The sequence below is a fragment of the Numenius arquata genome, chromosome 3, assembly GCF_964106895.1.
Source record: "Numenius arquata chromosome 3, bNumArq3.hap1.1, whole genome shotgun sequence".
In the NCBI taxonomy this organism is placed as follows: Eukaryota; Metazoa; Chordata; class Aves; order Charadriiformes; family Scolopacidae; genus Numenius; species Numenius arquata.
The window spans coordinates 58537930-58561017 of record NC_133578.1 but is presented as its reverse complement, the minus strand read 5'-3'; the positions used below and the strand labels follow the sequence as shown (position 1 = coordinate 58561017).

The 23088-nt window shown below is 37.2% G+C and overlaps 1 protein-coding gene across 1 annotated transcript in view; it reads left to right on the top strand.

Moving 5' to 3' along the window:
* The window catches only part of ANGPT1 (angiopoietin 1), a 160999-nt gene that overhangs the window by 55148 nt on the left and 82763 nt on the right, over positions 1–23088 (top strand). The window contains exons 2-3 of the mRNA XM_074145043.1: positions 18720–18875; positions 21992–22113. Coding sequence (XP_074001144.1) covers positions 18720–18875; positions 21992–22113 — 278 coding nt within the window. The remainder of the gene's footprint in view (positions 1–18719; positions 18876–21991; positions 22114–23088) is intronic.

The following is a 23088-nucleotide window of genomic DNA, read 5'->3' as shown; positions in this document are numbered from 1 at the left end:
GTAAAAGAAGCTAATTGAGTGGGCTAATCCTGGCAAACTTATCAGAGTGACTCACACTCTTTCCTTGTTGAGAAAAGTGAAAAAAGAGAACAAAATTCTACCCTTTATAAATACATTAAAACAGAGTTTAGACCCCTTCCTCCAAGCCCCCCATGACACTAAGGTATATAATGAAGTAGCTATGAAACATCTTAAAATCACAAATTCCTTAAAGTTAGCAATATTTTTCTGTTGTCCCAGAGTATAAAAGTGAAAAGATGAATTATGCCAAATAACACAGAATGTAATTATTTTTAGCTCTGATTCAACAGGAGATTTACAGACAGATTAGTGGTCACCAAAGAAGTATTTGCATCTGTTGTTTATGTTATGACATCTCAGATCAAAGTAAGGCTTTAAAGTTTAACTTTCCGTTTTCCAAGTGAAAAATGAAACTGAAAAAAAAGCTGAAGATGTGCAGAGGGAAAGCTATGGAGTATTAGACACACTGAATACAATTTTGAAATGAAGGGGACATGTAGGATGAAGCCCAGACGCTGGATCCATCAAATTTCGGAACCCTCTGCTCCTCATCCCCTAGATTATGTACATATGAGTGTGTGCCTGTGAAACATCCCAGCCACCATGGAAACACTCCATATTTAAAATGAGGCCTGTGTTGCCCTCAGGCTTTGCTGAATGTCCAGCCCTTTGCAGTACCGTGTCCAGTGTGCTTAATTCTGTGTACCAATGGTGATACAACATTTCTGTGGCTGAAGCTAACAAAGTTAGTACTGAGTTGCAGTGGCAGAAACAAGTCCAGTAAAAACCCAGCAATGGAAACTCAGCAAAAATAAGACTTCTTTCTAAACAGATGTTAAGATTTTTCAACTAAATATAAATCATTGAGGAGCTGATTTTAAGTAAGTTGAGGGTCTCTTTGAAGATATAATTGATGTGGATTCCTACAGTCAAAAAAGACCTATTAACTACCTTGTAAAAGAGGAGATCAACAACAGGAAAAAACCCATAACAGCAGCAAAACTCCTGCTTGAGCCATTGTCTTTAATAAGAACCTGATTAACCCATTTATGCAGTTAACTAAGAAGGAAAAAGAAGAAAGATGCCTATGATTTAACTGCATGACTCAGAAAATTATTAATGGTCTGGACATCCCATCACAAACAGCTCACTTGTAAAATGCAGCTCAGGTCAAAGGCATTTTCATTTACTAGATTTCAGAGGGCTTTAATGAAATAATTTGCTGGCTTCAGTTCAGTTCATATGCCCCAATCCTGTACTAATATCTCCATGGGAGGAGACTGTATAATAACAGATGCTCACAATTTCAGCCATGTACAAACGTAGTACCAGTACACACATATATGCACTCGATAATATTGGTTTATACATTCATGCAAAGGTTGGGACTGAGAAATCCTGCCTCTTTTTCAAAGAACAGCCGTCATAAATTATATCAATTTGTGTCTTTGTCTGCAAGTTGACTGGATATGGCAAGTGTTGGGCTTACATGTAGACTGACGTTGTAATCTTGGCTTTGTTTATGGTCCTACTTGGGCACAGTTAAATGAGTAGAAATTGAGCAGAGATAAAATGTCATTAACTACGAAAAACAAATAAAGTGACCAGAAAGACCTTCTTTTTCTTAGCACTCATTTAGATATCACTGTTGGTATTGCTTGGAAGAAGTGTTAAGTAAGGTAAAAAAGGGCTAAACACAAGGTTGACTTTAAGTTGGCATTGTCTTATAAAAATATTTTAAATCACTGTGTGGATTTAAATTCTTACAGAATGTTCTGTTCCCTTAACTGAACATCACATTCAATTTGTCTGGATGAAAATATTTGGATTATTTATTTATGTTGGAAAAACTGTATGAATTTAAATTTAATTTAATGAGCTAACTAACTTGTCCTTTAATGGTATCAAACTTTCACTGAATTTGAGAAGCAAATACAGTTTTAAACAAAGCTAGGGGGACAGTTGAAATAACTTATTTATCTGATTTTGGAAGTTAGCATAAATACAGTGAAGTATAGCTGTCATTTTTTTCAGCAGTTCTGATGTTCTGTTACATGTGCTTTTCTTTGTAAGTGAGATAAACTATTTCTAGTGGAAAGACTGGCCTGCACTTTGAATTCCAATGTATTTCTCTCACACGATTTCCTGTGCAGAAACCATACTGCTTTATTTTTAAATAACATGTAACTGTTTAAAATCAATTTAAATCATCCAAATAAGAGAGAATAAAACAGTGCCTTTTTGTGTTTATATCTACCTTTACATAAAATTATTCTGGAAGGATATTCACAGCAATTAAAAGTCACTCTGCTTATTATTAAGCAATCATTTTGCTGATGTACCAAAGGGCAGCTACTCGCAGTATCCTAAGAATTGCAGATTGAATAAAACTATTCAATCACCTATTTCCTTCCCGGAAAATTCAGGATTATTTCCTGAAATATAGCCCTCCAACTATTAAGTCCACTAGAGCTAATTATATACGGTATTTTTCATTTTAGCATTCATCTCACTCTTCTCAATAAAAGCCTTATAGTTCATGCAAAAGTAGAATAGGCTTTAAGTATAAAAGAAATAAAATGAAATACCAATCTGATTAACATTTCAGGACTCAGAAAGCCAGTTAATATTAAAAAACCTTCTTACCACTCTGGCTTTGCAAACCATGTGTTAAAAGACGGGGATTATGAAGATCCATTGCAGTAGAGGATTCTTCTTTGTGCTGGTTCAGCTGATCTACAGTGCAGTCTGAGCCAAGACCCTCCACCTTTCTTCAACACAGTGATGAAACATGTCCACCACTGATCTATTCTTCACATTTGTGACTGGTCACTTCATTCTTTTAAATGTCACTAATTGTTTGTCTGAAGCATCTTAGTAGTAAGAGGGCAAATGGGGCTGGCATCATGTGTGAATCATACATAGAGGAGTTCCATCCATGTTTATGAGGATATTTGTTTACCATCCAATACGAAACAGCACTGGAGTAAGAAACACACGGTAGGAAACCTTTTTTCTATCAATGCTTATGTGATATATAATTGCAGCTTTGTGATTTTGGTAGTTCACAGAGCTGACCTTCAGAAAGGCAGTGTTTACCTTATATTTGCCAAAGGAAATCAGACCTGTCACATGAAGGAAAATTACTGGAACAGCCCATGCTTTAGTTTATTATTTCACAGGTGTATCAGAGACTTCTTGTTAGACAAGGTAGCAGCCTTATGGAAAGTTAACAGAAGCCAAGAAGCAGTAAGTTCAAACGCCACTTCTTTTTTAGCTGTGCCTTATATTTCAATGTGTTTTATAGTTGTGACTATTAAACAGGGACTCACACTCTTAATTTTAGCAGCAGATGAGTTATCAGTGACAGCTTCCTTTTTGCCTGATAAATTCACTGACTCATCTGTTGAACACAATCTTTTCTGGCAGGATGGGAAGAGAAGCTACTTCTTACATATTACAGAATCGACTGTCACATACATGAGTACACTGTCACCACCAGGAAAGTGAGGGATAGACTAAACCTTTATATTGAGCTGCCTCAAGAATAATCAGCTCCAACCACCAGTGATCCAGGGTCCGTATCCCTTCTACCTAACAAAAATAGAAGCAGGATTATGTATGCATTGCATTCAAATAGGGCTGGGTGAATCCCTGATCTGCATGGAGTTTCTGGGAGCTGAGACAAAGGAAAAAAGCTAGAATACTTGTCTCTTACATTTTTGTAATGTCCAAAAAGAAATCTGTAGGAAATTTTGGTAGTACAGCTAGAGGAATTTCTTTCTACTTCTTGCAAAAATCTGTTTTCACTCATGAAAGCAGGCTGGTTCGCCTGCACGTCACTGAAAAGCTGTGCTACCATCCCAGATAAACAGGAACCTTGCAGTAACTGAGACTAGTGCAGATGTTTACAGGAGTGGGAAGGAGAGGAGAATCACATTTGCTAAAGACTCAGCTGTCAGTTTGGATAAGGAACCTTCAACTAGAGCAGAGTTCTGTAGTATGTTTGAGATTTGTTATCTAGCTTTCTTTGGCAAGTAGAAGTCCTACCTGGAAAAGTCATTCAGATCCGTCAAGCTATTGCAGTGTTCCAGCTGAGCCTCTACTCCCACATGCCACAGGTTTGTGGATGATGATGAAGATGACGCTTTCATGCCATGACCTTCTCTCGTGTGGTAGCAGTGGACTGCAGGTCTGCTTGGAATGTCCCTTCCTTTGGGGTGCCGTGAAAGCAGAGCACAGCTGCCCAGCTGTGAAAGATCTGCTACTGGAACTGCAGAGAGACAAAAAGATAAGCTTCAAACAAACCCCCAACACCCCGACCTTTCAGGAAGTTCAGTTCACAACTGGAACTCTGCAGTTTTTGCTCATTTTACATAATCCTTCCTGTATTCTTCCTTTTAAAGAAAACACCTTTGTGATGGCCCTGCAGTCCACTTGCAAAGAAAGGAATGAAGTCCTGCTTTCCTGCTTCTTTGTCATCACACTGACAAAATGAACAGTGCCGCTACTTCCACTGTTATCATACAGAAATCCATTAAACATTCTGCACATCATACAGAAATTTACGTCTCCCCTTCCCTTTTCCTGCTGGGAATTTGTGGTAGCATGATAATTTATTTCAAGTGGAACAGAAGCACTTGTGTATTAGCTTTCTTTTCATGTCTAGAAGCTAGCAGTTTAGTCCAAATGTAATAATGGTTAATAATTCCTATGTGCACTCTTGCTCTAATGTTAACAGCATACTTTTCACAAGAAAATAATCTTGGGTAGCATGTTAACAGTTTTACAGTAAGATGATAAACCCCAATAGTTGGTTTCAGAGTAGATTAGAATTGCAGACAGCTGATTAATAATAAAATAATAGCAATCCTGTTGGCTTTAGGAAGATATTTTTACCTGTTCTGGAGCTGTAGGTCAAAAAGAAAAGTGAAGCCTCAGGGGTGAAATCCTGGCCAAATTGAGGTTAACTGCAAAATGTCCATTGACTTTAATATGTCAGGATTCCAGACTTTATCTAACCTTCTGGTGTCATCCCAGTAGAGGACCATACTGGGTTTTTTTTTTCCACAGATAAATCCGTATGTGTCCTAACCCCACATTATTTGACCTCATGGAAATGAAACCACACCATTACCTGAATGGAAATAACTGAATCCAGATGGATTGCAGGGATGCAGTGGGGAATGAGGGGTTTCCTGGCCTGTTACCCCACAGGTCTCCTATATGGCTCTGTTGGCTCTAGTACTCTGGTCTAGAGTACTAGTGCCCAACCTGATCAGACCATCAGGCATACCATAGAGTTAACACTGTTTCCATCAGCATCAATAACCAGGGATGGAAAACGTGTGTCCTGAGAAAGAGGACACCTATCCCAGAACATTTATTCCTGACTTTTGCATGGCTTTTGTTTAGGTTTTCTGTGCTCTGGGCACAGGGGTTTGCAGGTGGGGGCGGGGATGCTGTAACTGATACAGTTTCCTTGGCTCCTCTGGGAGCAAAAGATATGAGTATGATTAGAGCCACAGTCACAGCATTCTTTTAGTGCCTGACAAGACTTTTCATCTGTTTTCAGCACTGAAGGAATTGCTCTGCTATAATGTTCTGTCTACAGGGCATGAATGTTATTGCCAGCTAATGGGCAGAATGTATAACTATTAACGTGATTGCGACCTACATCTCAGCGAAAGAGCTGCCAAACTTTCCTAAGTTTCATGAACACTTTGTTCTCTGCTATTATGGTACAAAGTGTGATAGATATTGAGCATTATTATGTCAATTCTTCTTTCAATTCAATAGCTGCAGTCATGAGAAATGCTATCCTAATTCCTATATGTTCTGCACATGTGGTTAAACTAATGACCTGAAAGTCTGCATTTATATACAGCAACTACAAAGTCAGTACAACAGATATGTTTCGTTACCCCTGAGGGAGAAGAACAGTACCACATGGCTATTGTTATGAAAATGAGATTGAACTAAAATCCTGAATCTGAATACTTGAAAGTTTAGGAATATCTGTATTTGATTTCGAGCCCTGGTCATCTCTGATTCTGAAGAGTTACAGCATACTTTAAAGGCCTGTGATATTTTACTTTTATTTAATAGTCCTCTTATTCTGATATGTTGGTTTATTCAATGTATTTTTGATTACACTGTAAATGCTTCTGAGTTATTACAAAACCACCCGTCTGAATGCGGTTTTAGTTGGCAAGAAAACATTAGTCTTATTGTTATACATGACCTACTTGGGATTTATTGTAAAATTAAAAGTATTGAGAAGGAAGATCAAGAAAGCAAAACCAATGGTAAATGCTAAGAACTCATGCAAGATCTGAGTGAAGGATGAACTTGAAATAACCGGTGTGTCTCATCTTTGACTCATTGCTCTGTGTTTTCACTACATTAATCATGCCAAAAGGACTGTCACTTTGTATTTGTGAACTGTGAAGCTCGTTCAGGGCAAGGGCCAGTACATGTTCCTGGATTACAAATCGGAAATGACTGTGATCGTTATCACTTTGGGCACAGGGACACTGTGTGGAAACTTGCAAGCAAAAGTAGCAACTTAATCAGTGAGAGAGTGAGCCTGACAGCCACCCAGCTGCCTCGCTGGGAATGCGGGAGCAGCCATGGGTGCCAGTAGGCCTGGGAGCTTAGTTCACTGATCACTGGGAAGATATTCATATTTATATTGTCCAAAGGACAGATCCAAACAGTTTCTTACTATTAAAAGGTAATTAGAACCATTCCACTTCACTTTTAATATAGTTCTTTGAACCTGTATTGAGCATGCATGAATCTTAAACCATTCATGTCTAATTGTTTTTAACTTGGTTATTAAGCATAACATTTACGAATGCATGTCTGGTGGCTTCTGTTTTCCCTTGTAAAACAAGATGTATTTTCAAATTCCTGCATTCAAACTGCCTATCTTTTTGTCTAGGAACCCATTTCTAACATATGCCTCTCGGTCTACCATTTGCTGCATCTGTTGTTCTGCATGTGTGCTTATGCACATACATAATCAGTTGTTCATCTATGAATTTATTTGTCCTGTCTTTGTTAACAACAGCAATAGGAACCAAGCATCAGCCAGAGAAACAGAAACTACTGACAGTGAGTTAGCAGATATGAAATTGAAGGCTGAAAGCTTCCCCACTTTAGCTCATGATTTCATGACTTATAAAGGAATGCCTCGCAATAACATTGACTTCCAGGAAGAGCTGTGATATGATAAACTGAAGTAGGAGGGAATGCTCTTGCCAGGTCCTGTAAAAAAAACAGGGGAAGAATGCTGCTCCTAAGGCAAGGCTTTAGGGGGGAGACTCTTCCATCACTCGTTTTCATTTATCTCCTCTTTACAGTGACTTAAGTGAAGGAATACCTCCAAAAGCCTTAAATTTTCAGATTTTCCTTAAACATTTGGACTGGTTTTTATTCTACAGAATTAGAGTAAAAGAAGAGATTTTCAACCCAATTTTCTTGTCATTCCTACTGAGTTTGTGCTCAGTGTTAAGTACAGAACAACCTGATTCTACTCCGCATCATTGCAACTCCAGTACGGTTATTCCTTCAGCAGCTAATGGAAATGATAATACCTATTCCCAGTACATGAGCTCTCTAGAGAAACCTGCAGTTTTACATTTCTCACTCAGAGGCTGTAGCATTTAAGAAGTAAACTCAGGGCAAGGAATCGATCCCCATAATCGTATCCTGAATCTTACTCCAAGAACTGGGGATGAAGGAGAATGTATTAGCACACATTTACCTAAAGGAAACCTGCAATTGTTCCCTTTCAAAATCCTCAGAGGAATTCAAAGAAAAGAGGGACCAGAATTGTCTTTATATATTTTGGCTGCTTTCATATTTCCTATTTAAAAAAAAGTCTTATCTTGCTATACAAGTATTAAAGCCATAAAAGGATATATATCTTTAACTATGCCATTTCAGATAAACCAAGACGCTTTTATCTTATTAAGTTTCATAGACTTTTCTGCAAGTCAATTCGAGTACCTGATATTTCATTGTATGGTTTCATAAACTTCAGATCTTTACATTGCTGCTTCTAAAACAGGGATTTTATAATCTGTTCATCGGAATGAACTTACCTTTAATTTATATATATGTACATATATGTGCATATGTAAATATATGTACATGTATACTGAATATGTGATAGTTTCTATCTGAAATTTTTATGCATGCTTCTCATTTTAGTAATTATTGGAAGGAAGTATTTGGCAACATTTTTATTTAGGTATTTTAACTCACTGTTTGCCATGTCTTTAAGCAGTCAGTTCCTTCAGCACACAAAGAAACCAAATTTTCTGGGGCTGCACATATTTTGGCAGGATCATCTCCCCACGATGCAGAGTTACACATTCATTATAATGCTGAGAATTATAGGTATGTCTGGAGCCACTTAGAGATTAATGGGTATATATAGAATTTCAGGAATGGAAAGAAAAGGTGCTAGAGTTTGTACTAGTAGTTAACTTTTTTATAGTGCTGTGGGAAACTGAAGTTCTTAGTTTACTGCTACAGATATTTCTGGAAATTTCATTTATTTGTGCCTTAAAATTATAGTGATTCCAGCAGAAGATGTATCGATATCATTTTTTAATGTCTGTAGTAAAACTAAGGTAAACAATGTCATGTATTCAGAACATCTATCATTAAACCACTTGTGCCCAGATTATTGTAATAAAAGTTAAGAACCATAAATATAGCCAAACTTTATAGGACACAAATGAATATTTCTGTCTACCTACATTTATAACCCATAATTTAAGGGAGTTATTATGTATCCACTCTTGTAAATCTATGCACATAAATACTGTGTGTGAGAATATATAAACCCTTGTCTAGATATTAATTGCTGATAGACTGAAGTAGTTCAGCAGATTTCAGGTCTCTATTTCCCTGGGTTTGGGGCAGGGGGTGAATGGATTTTACAGCACATAGAGGCTTTGCTCTTTGCTATGTTAGGTACCAATGGACAAGAACATCAGTCTTCAATATAAACTGGAATCACGGTGTTGAAGCCACAAGACATAAAGTAACATAAAATAATATTTGCCATCATTAGGCAAGGGAAAGGAGAAAAATCAGGGCTCTTGATTAAAATATTCTCATTCTGTGTACTGTAGGTAGTACTCTTTTAAACATTTTTCACTAGATAAGACATGCTGAGGTGAGGGATCTCATTTGCTTACAAACACCTTGGCTGCTCAGGTGTTCTAGCTTGTCCAAGGCTTCACCGAGAGACAGAAGTTGGCAGCAGTGTACTCTGCCCTCAAGCAGACCATGAACCATGCCATGACTGCAGATATGTTCTGGTTCCAGTTTTCCTTGTGTTCTGAGGTAAAGTTAGCTGCATAAACACTAATCATGACCACAAAGACCACTGGACCTGCACTTCATCTGGTTTGGACAAGGCAAAACCCTTCCATGATTCAGTCCTTACCAGGTGCCTATGAAACTTCATAGGCATCACAAACACGGAGTACACAGTAAGATTTACATTTCTGGTAACTCTGAAGCTTTAGGAAGCTTGAATTATTCCCTGTCACCTAGCAAATGATATGAAATCACTTTCAGTTTTCCTCAGAACCAGGTTATTTATAATAGAAGCACACACATGGAGGATGTGAATACATAGTGCACAGATCATGGGTTCCACTGACTGTTTTGAGACTGGTGGGATGCAAGGAGTGGTTGTTTTGTGAATCTCTCCGGCTAAAAGGTAAAAAGAAGTACTTGCCTGGAACAGTGGGGAAGGTGTTTGATGGCCCAGAGGATCGCCTTGCACTCCTGTAGCTCACTATGTACTAAAATTGTTGTACTTTCAGTGGTGGCAGTGCATCTAAACTTCCCATTTATGCTTTCAAAAAAGATCCCAAATTACAACTGTAGATTATTGGCAGTCATCATCATAATATAACGTCCTGGGTCTTCAGCTGACTTTGAGACTTTATATCAGGTGCTGGTGAAAGGCAGAATTATTATCTCCGAAGAAGTTACAACCTACAGAGATAGACAAATGGTAATAAAAAGATCTGTGATTTCTTCATCAGGGAGGACCTAAGAGCTGAAGGCAGAGCTCATGGCAGTGAATAAGGAGACTCCCCTTCCGTGAAATTTATATATGGCACCACAGAAAGAGGAAACTTGTGCAAAGACTGGAATGTAACGCAGTTGAGTTTTAATTTCACAAACTTTCTTGGAAAAGTGTTCTCATACACTGATTACCAACAATATGCTCATATGTCATAGTGATGAGCGCAAGAAAACAATTAGAAATAAAAACAGATTAAGTAAATACAATGTTAAATTATTATACTACCTCCTATAACACAAATAAAAAAATTACATATAGATTCCAAGCTATACTACAGCTGCTCAGATTCACTGGAAGTTTAGCTATAAGCTGGCAATGCAACATAGCAACCAGAACTATTTATGCAGTTTAATATTACAGTTTTCAAGAACTGTATGTAATGTAGTGAGGAGATATTTCAGTGGAAATAATTTTGATTATGTTGTATGTTCATCTTCAGGAATGAGCCACAAGGTGTCTAAATATTCTTCTACACAGAAATTGTTCCAAAATTAGTCATTCTGAAAAGTACTCCTACAAAAAGTATCTTTGCCAAAGAAAATTAATTGGTTCCACACTTTAATAGAAAAATATTTTTTAAAATATCCCCCCAGATGTTATTTTTTTTATGGTAAGATTGCAGATGTTGCCTTTTCTACAATTATGCCTTCCCCTTCATTGTATATTAGGGATGGTTCACGTGTGCAGTCAACTGTGTAATCACAAATGATTTAGTTTATAGAATTAAGTGCTTTGGAAAGTTAGATCAAGAAAGGAAAATATGGTTGACACTGTACTAAAATTTGCAAAGGTTAACATTAAACTGGATAATTCTTTGAACCAGAAATATTACTAATCAGTAGAAAATAAGAACATATTGTTCTGATTTACTTGTTACAAGTAGCTTCCTTATGGGACCATTTAATCACATTTGATATGATTCTCAGTTATGCTGCTTATTGACTTTATTAAGCCTTAAGGTTAAAAAACTGAGAGAGATCTAATATTCATAGAAAAATAATTGAAGTTGACTCTTAAAGTGTTTTATATGCTTTTAAATAACTGCAATTGATTACATTTGTAATGACAAATTTCCTTTATGCAAATTTCTGGGGTTTATTCTAGAAGCTGGCAAGTTTTTAGAGTGATATAAAACTTTGAAAATAAATTGGAAAGATTTCTTGAAGATACCTTAGTAGAAAACTCAGACTGAATTATCAGGCTGGTACAATTAATACTTGGCCTAAGTCAATACACTGTCTTTGATATGCTAGATACTTCATGAGGAACCAAAACTCAACCTTCTTCCTCCCATAAACCACCCATATATTGAATATTATGTTATTGGGTAAACCTAAGTGGAGAAGTCTTCTGATATCTTGGAACAAAGAACTCTTTGTTCCCCATATCTTGTCTTGACTGGTGTAGCAAGGACTATTTCTATTCATATTAAAGTACAGTGCTTAATAAAAATACTTTTGCTTCCAGTTTCCCAAGATTCCAATGGGATGCCATACAGAGTATTCTTCCACCATCATTATCTATTATTGCCTATTACATTTTATGTACTTTACTGCATAACGTAACATGGTACAGAGATGCCAAGCCACTACTCAAGCTCAAGTATCCACAAATTGGTTAATTTTCAGAAACCGTGGTTTTTAAAGCAGCCTAATAGAAGTAACTTGAGTACGATACAGAGCTGCCATGTTATAGCTGCAGAGCTGGTTCACACAATAGTTTCTCAGATGGTTCTTCAGGCTGTGTCCCTACTGAGGTATATTGATACATGCAGAAACACCCTCAATGACCTTCCTCATTTTTCTGATTTTTTTTTAAATTTGTTGTGTTTTTAATTAATGTGATTCCTCTTTTTTATTGACTTAATTCTTAAATCTTCATTAGGAGATGAGTTTTCCAACCTCTTCTCAGTCGAACAGAGATTTTACTATAGAATTTGACTTCAAATATTGAGTCTATGAGCTTAGGTCTGAAGTAAAGTAATAAAAAACCTGAGAACAATGAAATAACAGAACTAGAAAGAATCATAAAATACCATGTAATTTGCCTGATCTTTACCTAAAGTATTCTTTTAAGACACTCAGTGACAGAGTTTTCACTGTTTTCCCACAGAATCTCTATCAGTATTTTATTACCTGTACTTTTTCCTAACATGTAAAAGTTACACTTCACTTACTGCAGCTTCATGGATGTGAAAAAGATCGTTCTCTTTCTCTTTGCAGCTTTATGTCCTTCTAGTCAGTTATTTTCTTGTTTGCCTTCTTATTAAACTAAACTTTCTTTAGTCCTTCAATTTTCTAGATTTATGACCATTCCTTGTCTTCTGTACAATCTCCCAAAATAACATACATCTTCCTAGAATTGCAGTATTCAGAACTGGAGACAAAACTCCTGCAGACATTTCAGTGATGCTGAATGCAGCAGAAACATTACTTAACATGTTTTTGGAATTCTCTCTTACATCTGTTATCCCTGATTTCTTCTGACAAAAAGCTGTCTGGTCATCTTTTTGTTTATCTGAGGAGGAAAACTTTATTTTTTTAATTTTATTTTATTTTTAACTAGCTAAATGATTCTTCTACATTCATATAAAACTTCTATTTAACAGAAGGTTGCTATAAACCCAAGCTCAACCACGATGAGGACAAGTATCAGTATCTTGGAAGCCACTTGGATTAGAAATTGCAGTATTGGTCAGCTGGGGCTGAATCAAACAGTGTTTGGCTGCTGCGGTTTCATTGGTCACATGCTAAAGAAAAAAATAGTGGTTATTTGTATCTGTATTTGTAGTGTGTTATTTGTATCTGGTTATTTGTATCTGTAATATACATCTGAGGATGTATGTTTATATATATATATATAAACAGTTTTTATATATATATATACATAATGCAGGCTATAAATTAAACATCATAATCAACCACCAATTATTCCTGATGGCAATTTAATTGTGTTTATTAATTATGCTTTATAGCCAGATAGTAAACATATGAGATGCCAAAGATTCATGCATTCAGAGATTCAAGAATTTAAGGAAAAGTATCTTTGATGTGTTTGGAACATTTGGTCTGGAAAAAACAACCAAATGTTTCAGTTAAGAAACGCACATATTAATTTCAGCATGAGGTAGTTTATAAGGATATACACACTTTGCAAGAGATTGTTTGTTTCTCTGTCAAGAATAGAATTTGGAAAACCACAGTATCGTGATTTAAGGTTAAGATATAAAAATATTAAAAGATATAAAAAATATGTACGTAAGAAATTGAAATGTTGCAAAATTAGAGAAACCTGAAACTGCAGAAACAATTACAGAATAACAAATTGTATAAGTATTATGCAAATAATTACTATTATTGAGGTGCAACTGAAAAGCTAACACATATTTTCTTGCTGCCTTAAGGCTAGAAATCTGGGGATATTGCATTAAAAAAGAAAAAAAAGAAAAAGATAAAACAGAGTTTCTGTAGCCAGCTTTTCTCAAAAATGTTTGTTTCACTACTTAATTGAGTTGCTGGATTACTTTTCTGGTTCCTTTTAGAACTGAAACCCAGAAATATTTACATATATTTCATAACCAATGATTTCTTTGTGAAAGCTTCATATACTACTTATCCCAACAGGCCTTTTTGTGAGTCCAGTTTGTGAACCAGTCATTTAAAGCTTTCACTTTAGCTCAGCTAGGTTGATTTCATAAATTCATTGAAATTATCAGTATGCATCCTGTATCATCTTGATGTAGGTAATCAGTTACCCAAGATCTGAGGAAGTTTCTTCCTCAAATGGATCACTTTTGTCTCCTTTGGTGCAATCCGGATTGCAATCATACTAAGGATAATTGAGGACAGATTTGGAAAAGTAGTCAGTCATCTTCATTGTCTATTCGATGGTATATCTATGATTATTTTCTGGCTGATGTGCACATTTCTTGACATGCTTAAAGCCCAGGTAAGGTTGTTCCAAAACAGGTGCAAATTAGCATGTTAACATTTGAGCATTATTCATTGCCTTTATGTGCCATCCATCTTCATTTTTGCTGATTCCCACTGATCACATATGGTAAGAAATAGTAGAATGATGTATGCTGGTTGGTCTCTACTCCTTGGATCTGAAATATGAGAAGGCAGTACCTTTGCAAATTTGTTGTTTTATCAATCTTTTCACATTGACAAATAGTTCACAGAAGATGCTATTTTTAAAAAATAAATGTAACATTGGCCCTTTCAATACAGAAATAAAATCACTTTTCTTGGTTATAAACTCCTTCTTAACCCCTTCAGCTTCTGCAAAAGTCAAAGAAATTCCATGGTATTCTCTTTCAACTTCTTCCAGCTTATTCCCACTAGGGTTGTTTGTCTATTTATAAAATACCAATTACATCAACTGTCACTTTTATATCTGACTCCCCAAGGCAATTTGTCAATGTGAGGAGGTATGACCTGCCTCAGACAGAAAAACAAAGAAAGAAGAACTGAACTTTCATTAGTTATTGTGGTATAGTTTTACTAGTACATCTTCGGGAATGCAAAGCAAGACAAGACAAAATAAAACAGCTCCTACAAAGTATCACTGAGGCATTGTCTTTCTGTTATTCCAAATGATGTGCAATACATGGTTAATTGTAGGGCAGGGAGAGCAGTCTATTATTACTTTAACTTGCATTCCTGTTCTAAGACAGTATATGAAAACCTAATGTCATCTGGATATCATAACAGTCCTTACCATATCATTATATGGGGCTAATATTTCTTGATCAAAGCAAAAGAAAAAGCTCTTACTTTATTTATAAGTCATCTGCCACAAACCATTATGATTTACTTAGGCCCCAAGTTACAGTTTCCGTTTTAATAGTTCTATTAGTGTTTGGGTGGTTTCTATAAAGATTATTCAATAAACATTGTCCAGAAAAAGCTAGATACTTTTAATGCATAATCCTCTGGAATGTTTGTTAAACAATAACACTGAACCTTCTGACAGTTATATTTCTGAGAATGTTATAATGTTGTTATACATCCCACTGGTAATTCTGCATTAGTGAAAAATGCTGTGCAACGTAATGAATCTTACCGAAAGCAGATGCAGCTGAATTAGTAACAGGGACATCAATGCACTATAGAAAGTCATACAGTGGGAGGGGTGGGATGAGGGGAAAAGAATGCAGAAAAGATGTCTGATTCACTTTTGCAACAAAAAAGTAAATGAAATAAGAAGAAACAGTAATATAAGGGTTTGAAAATCCAAATGTAAATAGTAGATTCACCTGAAAAGAGTATTTCATCATGCATTATATATTTACTGTTTAATGCAGAGACTCCTGGCAAATTGAATTTAACTTAATTATAGGATGAAGGGGTCCTAAAAAATGACTTAAAACCCTAAACTCACAGAATTTACTTCTGTGAATAGGTTTCTGAGAGTCACATTTTCTGTGAGGCCACCCTGCAAGGATCCTTTTATCACCTGTTAAATAGAGGCTATTCCTCTTAACTAACTACAAAGCAAGCTCAGTCTAAGGTTCAGTACACTTACTACAAAGCCTCCAAAGAAAGGATGGCTTCAGATAAAGCACAGTGCTTGGCCATAATGAACCTGATAAATGTTGGTTTCCTGCAATAAAAATAATAGGTGAAATCTTGGCCTATTGAAGTCAACGGGAATTTTGCCATTGATTTTAGCAGGGCCAGTATTGCAACCAATAAATCTACTGAGCAGAATGAAACAAGCGGGTGAAGGAAGGAAGGGGAATTATTATAACAGAACACAGAACCTCTACATTATTTCAGTTCTTGTTCTACTTTCCTCTGCCTGAATGAATGGCTCCTGATACTCCTGAGATGTGCTCACAGAAACTGTAGTGGCTGTGTACCGAACACCAAATATTTACAAAGGCATTTAATGAGTAATTCTGAAACAGGAAAATCAGCTTTGTTGTTATAATGAGTCAGTCTCAGATTCAACCAGAGGTTGTTTTAAGGGTGAGTAACCAAGGACAATTGCCCAAGACTGAATACCATGGGAAGTGTGTTGGACTACAATAATTAAAAGTATGACTTATCCAATATGCCTCAGTCTATGCCTGTGTTCTTGCTGGTCAAAACCTGCTGTAGCTCCACGCAGATGCAGTTAGATCTTTGAAATGCAATCCTTTATATAACGTGTAAAATATCAGGCAAAAAAATTAGTTAGAAGTGCAAATGTCTTTTTGTCTTTTTATATTTATACCCCTACCTGTGTTTTTTTTTATTGATGTGTGAAAATATCTTACTTCTGATTTCTGATGTGTACGAAGTGTAGCCGCCATATTTTTGTGGGGCTTTTCCCAGACATCATTACACACATGCACTGCATGGCCCATGTACAGCAAGGCAGTTTCAGACAGCTGCAGACTAACAAATCAAGCACTGTACAGGTGTACCACAGACATGGAATGGTACTATCTGGAAACAAAAGACATTGGATGTGAGGAAATGTACGTGTTGGTACCTCGTCATGGGCTCTACAACTGTACTTGAGGGTCCTGTGTTTCATTAGGAGGCAAAGCTGTGGGAGAAATTTTAACTTCTTGTTCAGGTGTTCCAGTATTTGGATCAGAATATGGAGAAGCACAACCATCCAGTTTGTGGGACACTTTCATAGGGATTATTTTCAACCAAAGTATAGTTTGGGTGAAAAAAAATTACTGGTTAGAAAACAACAAGAAGCAAATGGTGGCTAAAAACACATTATCTGATGTGAAAGAGACATATAGGCAACCACACTTCTGAACATACAAGCATGGTGGGGAAATGTGATGGATCTGTAAAACCTCCCTTGAACTAGCTTAGTATCTGTAATACTTATCTCAGTTATGAGACAGTAATAAACTAAAACAGAGTAAACTTACACTGGGAGTGGAAAACGGTGACATCCACTGCAGACATTGTTTTGCAATACACAGCTTTCCTTGGCTGTTAAATCTCATTTTAATACTTACCAGAGTATTCAACAATAAATTTTCCCCACCATTTAAAACACTCTGCAGGTTTCCAGCCCAGAGCTGTTACCTGGCAATTCAAGCACACTTTTTTTATTGTCTGAAACTGTAGGACATAAACTTTGGTTTTGATCACCATGTGTATTAAGTGCTCCAAACCTGAGTAAGCAAAAAACCAAACAACAACTGTCTTATGCAGAAAATATTGTACATTGTAGCAGTGTTCTTTCTCTGTAAAAACGTTTTTAAAACTAGTAGGAGGTGCACATAAATGATCAAATTTGTAATAAATCTTTTGTGAGCTAGCTGATGTGGCTCATCAGAACATCTAACAGTAGTTACCCCTAAGCACAGGTATGCTTATAGATAAGATGAAAACAGCCCTTCTTATTAAATCACACTGTATATCTGACTCCTCTTTTCTTCAGTCTTTAAATCAACTCCACCTGGTTCTTACTATTTAGTTGTAGAGTTTACCTTTCACAATGAAACATGCTTACTGCTGCAGAAGCAGGTCCGATGTGATTAAAATTATTAGGTAAAAACACTGGCTGCTTAAGTCTGGAATCAGCTAACCATAAAAAACATGATCAGCCACAAAATGAAACTGAGTGTAAATTGGCTGGACTCCAGCTGATTTCAGTGGAAGGCATTGAAAACAATATTCTGGGCCACCTTTCTTTCTGTTAATACTTTATGGAGCACATCAAGCAAGATGCCAGAACAATTCCTGTATAAGTAAGAAACAATCTCATTATATTGTAGACTAGTCCTGGGTTTATGGTGTGTTGTGGCAGGGTGAGGACCTAGGTAGCTAGAAGGGAATGACCCTGCCTGTGTTAACTAAAACAAACTGAAACAAAAAGTGCCCCGCACTCTGGGGTGCCCAGTTTACTCAGAAGGTCCCTATTCAGATTCCGTTTAACAGACTGCAAATGCAAGCCAAACAGCATCGAAACAACAGAAGCAAAGGAGCAAAACAGCTTTCTATGTTTTTTGGTCAACAAGCTCCTTCTTTCACTGCCATGACAGTGTCTCCATTCCCTTACCATTCTTTGGTCCCAGCTAAATTAAGTTGCATTCACTGCTGAGTTTGTGAAACCCTTTGTGGGGATCTAACACAGTAAAAAATCATATTGCTGAATGACTGTAAGATAGGTACAATCCGGGGGGGGGGGTGCGTTGGCAAGGATATAGGTAGGATCTCTTCCAGGAAGGACTCACATTAAGTTACAATGTACAAGTAGGACGCAGCATTTCCCTGTGCTGTGCTTTATTCTTTTAGGGGTTTATTCTGGAGCTGCCATGACATCTTTACCACAAATGCTCAGTGCAAGCTCGACACAGATGAAGGCAGGCAGGACCTGCTCCAACTCAAGCAGGCCGTGATACTGGGAAAAACACTGGGACTCTGTGACAGGGAGGGGCTATGCAGAGAGTAAAGTCCCTGCCCCAACAGTCAGAGGGTCAACCAAGACTCGGGCTCCCTCTGAAAAAGTTGAAATTTCCCCTTTTGGCAAGAATGCCAGCTATGCACCCTTATGTCATTATAGTGCTTAAACAGGTAAAAATAACACAGCTACAACCTTTTTTCTTTTACAGCTTGAGAACTACATCGTGGAAAACATGAAATCAGAGATGGTGCAGCTGCAGCAGAATGCTGTGCAGAACCACACTGCCACCATGCTCGAGATAGGGACCAGCCTCCTCAGCCAGACAGCAGAGCAGACGAGAAAACTGACAGATGTTGAAACCCAGGTACGTTCCCAGAGTGGTCTTCTAAAAGCCGTTAATTGCAAAGAACTTTTCCCATCCTCTTTCTTTTCTAATGCATCACCACACAAAACATTTAAACACAGGGCTCCAAGAAACACACACACTCTGTTTATTAGCACCAACAGCGGTGATGAGTGACCCGTGTTATGTGTCTTTCTTTTGATTTCATTTGGTTAGCATATTTAGCTGTGTGTGTAAGGCAGGCAGGGCTGACCAGGAAACTAAATCAGTATTTGACTTCAAATAAACAGTCCAGCTACCAACTGTGAATGATACAAGTGTCAAGCTAAATAATGAGTTTCAGGCTAAACCATAGCCTTTGATCTCCATTGTTGGTTGCTTCTTTACTATTACAAGAAAGTTTGTTTATTTTCTGCACGATGTTTCCATCTATTTGAAAAGTAGTGTATATATTCAGATTTTAAACCGTGAAGAGATGGACAAGCATCAGCTCCTTTACAAAACACCGTGTATTTGTTATTACTGTAAAATTGTATTACATCACAGGAATTTAAAGAGCCATCTCCACATGATTCCTATCAGTAAAATCACTGTTGTGATTGAAGTGACAAGAGTATCACTGTCATAACAGAGAGTACAACTTCATACTGGGTTTATTGCAAAGAGAGTACTACTTTTTGCCTTTTGAATTATTTTATCAGTTTAAGGTGCGTATTTGTTTTCCTTATTTTTGCTGACTTCCTCTTATCTTCGTAGTATGTGGTATATTGCCAGGTGCACTGCATTCCCTGTTCATTTAGCACAGGGGAATTAAAGTATTGCATTTCTTTGGGTTGTTCTAGTAGCGCATGTACTTCTTCAAAGACTGTATTTTCCATTCTAATGTCCTCATTCACCTTTACAAAATCATTATCAAGTTATTAAGTAATCCCATTACAGTACACGGAGCAACAGCAGGATATGAGACGTAGATACACCATCTTACATGGGTTCCCTGCACCTTTTTTTCTACATCTTAGTTAGCAGACCAACATTCACTCATAAATGTTGTGATCCAAATGACCACAGTTTCTAAAACATAGTGTACTGGCTCATATAAATGTTGGGGAAAATCTTTAATTCAGTATCAGTAGAACATCTAAATGGGAACATAAGAGGTAAAGACCTATGGACTATAGTATCAGTAAAGAAAAAGGAGGTGTAGGAACTCTTCTTATATCCCAAAAGACCTGCCTAGGTGTGTGTTGAGTACTCATTCACAGTTTCCTCCTTTAAGTAAGGGACAAAATGAGTATTGCCTCAATCTCACTTTCCCTTTGAGGAAGCACTTCAAGGTAGAGGTATCCCTGCAAGTGCATGAAGGAGTGGATGACTTCCTCCTTCTACACCTATTGCTGAAGAATTTAAGGGATGTTTAAGGTATCAGCGGGAGTGGCTCTTCCTTATTGCAGTCCTTGCTCTGACTTTCAACTCAGTGAGGGCATTTCCCACCTCCCCTCTTTCAGCAGTATGAGAAAGTCCCTGGCTCTACCATTAATCAGAAAGGAGTGGTGCAGGTGGCTCAAGAAAGTGAAAAGAGACTGCTCTTAGCAGTGACGGAGGCAGCCAGCTGCCTGGCAGAGGTGAAGGTCTGTAGGATACAAGGAGGAGAAAGTCAGGCCAGGATCTTGTGCCCATAATAAAAAGGACTCATGCCAGAGTAAGGAGGAGTCTGAAGGACTGAAGGTAGAGCCTTCACCTCCTTAAAATCTCACTGACCCCTCCTAATCTCTGATCCATCCAAAATCCCACTGATTCCATTTAGACTTTCTTCTCTACCTGTAATTCTATTGATGTCTTGCACGCAGTTCCACAGATGTATCTTCTTTGGAAATCCATTGGCGCTTTCCTGTCTTCTTACCTCTCAACAACCTTCGTAATACACCCTGTTTCTGCCAGGTCCCTCTGAAACTCTGGTGACGCCTCCTGGCACTTCCAATTTTATCTGTCTTAAACAGCGTAACAGCTGCATACTGATCATTTCCAATTTTCTCAACCTCTGCACCCCTAAAAAAGGACAACTCAAGTTGCTCTGTGAATGTCAACAATTTCAAACAAAAATAAGGCACTGCACTGAGTTTGAGAGCCATTCTCTTTGCTATTTGCTAAAATTGCTCTTTGATCTTTGCTAAAATTCCTATTAGGCATTCATGAGAAAATCTTATCATATAATCCTATGATAATACTTATAAATGCCCTTTAAGAAAGGTCTGATAGGTTCCATTAAAAGGGGATCATTTTCAGTTCCAGAAGTGATTGCATCTCAGCTGTTACCTACAAACCTACATACCTACAAAAACTATTTACATACACTCCTCCAGACTCTATGTAATGAATGACAATATCTCCACAAAATCAACTAACATTAATTATTATGATTGTTTTCATTCTTGCAAGCATTCTGTTATTTTCTCTTTTGAATTATTTTTTATTAGAATCTATTCTCTTTCATCTAGTTAAAAGGTTTCTTTAGGCCTGACGTACGTAGTAGATGTTGTGCTACTGATACAGACCACCACTAAAGTGAAAGACAATTGCATAAAGCAATGTTTAGGATCACTGCCTTCATCTTAAAAATCTGTGTAAGAGTGCAAGTAGTGATAACATAAGCAAGACACCAGACTTCTGCCAATACTGCAAAAGAGAGAACTCAGGGGAAAGCTAAAGCAGGAGGTCTATTTACTAAACAGTGGATGCAACGCTTTGGCTTCAGTCCAAGTACTCTTGCACTATTCTGGTTTAAGCATGCTCTGTAAGAATGCTTTCAAGAATGAAAGCAGTAATATTAATTAATGTTAGTTGATTTTGTAGGAATGCAATGCTTCTCTCCATTGAAATGAAGCTTATTTGGCAGTCATCTTTCCTTTTTCTGCCGGCCTGGTATTATTCTAGACTAAACAGGGTGCCAGAATATCAGCTGGTGCATATCAGTGTAGCTTGATTGAGTTCATTTGCACCAGCTGAGCAGCTGAGGTTAAAAAAGGATTTAGAAACAATTTTTGACAAATCATCAAATCAGAATGAAATAGTTGCATTACGTTGCTATAACAACATAACCCAGACAATAGAAACATTAATGTTTTTAATTTATCCTTAAGGTGCTAAATCAAACATCCAGACTTGAAATCCAACTACTGGAAAATTCACTGTCAACGTACAAGCTAGAAAAACAGCTGCTACAGCAGACACATGAAATCCTGAAAATTCATGAGAAAAACAGGTAAGAATGGGTAGTTGGTCTCTTACACTCTTTCTCTGTTCATGACAAAGTGGTATGTCCATATTTTGTTCTAAGCCACTGATGAAATGGAAGAAGCAAATATGGTAAGTGGAAAGTATAGGTAATATGTATGAAATGGCTAAAAGAGCCATTCAAGGGTGTGAACTTAAGACTGTGTTAGCTCCTGTATGATAAATACAAGTTGATTTTTACTACTTTTCATGTGCACTGTAGCTTTTACATCTGTTTGCTTCATGACAACTTAGTCATATGACCACAGATCCTGATAGCAAAAAGCCTAGAGATAACTTGTATGAGCACTTTCAAATAGAGTAATATTAATAATAAATTATGAGATTATCAACTACATTAAAGTGTGTAAGAAACAGAAAATCTTCAGTAGTTCATCTTCTAATTTTAGCGGATAAAAAGGTCAAACACATAGAAGGATATCTCTCTCCCTTTGGACTCAATTGTGTATCACACACCAGGAGCCATGCTTCATTTAAAAAATACGTGTATGGTAGATGTTTGGGTTATATGTTGAAATTGAAGAAAAACCTGTTTAGCAGCACGTATTTTTTTAAGCAGTGAAGTGACAGTCAAGAAGAAGTTCCAGTGTTGTCCCTTTCTGTGCTTCAGAAGCACCTCTCTCAAGGACTCAGTTCCTGGAAGTCACTGGATTTAGCAGCCCAGTATCTCAGTGAGCGTGTGGTCGGTTGACCTTGTCTGGCTGCCAGATGCCCATCCAGCCACTCTCCCACTGCCCCTCATCAACAGGACAGAGGAAGAAAATATGATGAAAAAGCTCATGGTTGAGATAAAGCCAGGGAGATCACTTACCAGTTACTGTCATGGGCAAAACAGCCTTATTTATTGCCAATTAATAATAGCGTCGGATAGTGAGAAATAAAAACAAACCCCAAAAGACCTTTCCCCCCTACCTCCCCTTCTTCCCAGACTCAACTTCAACAC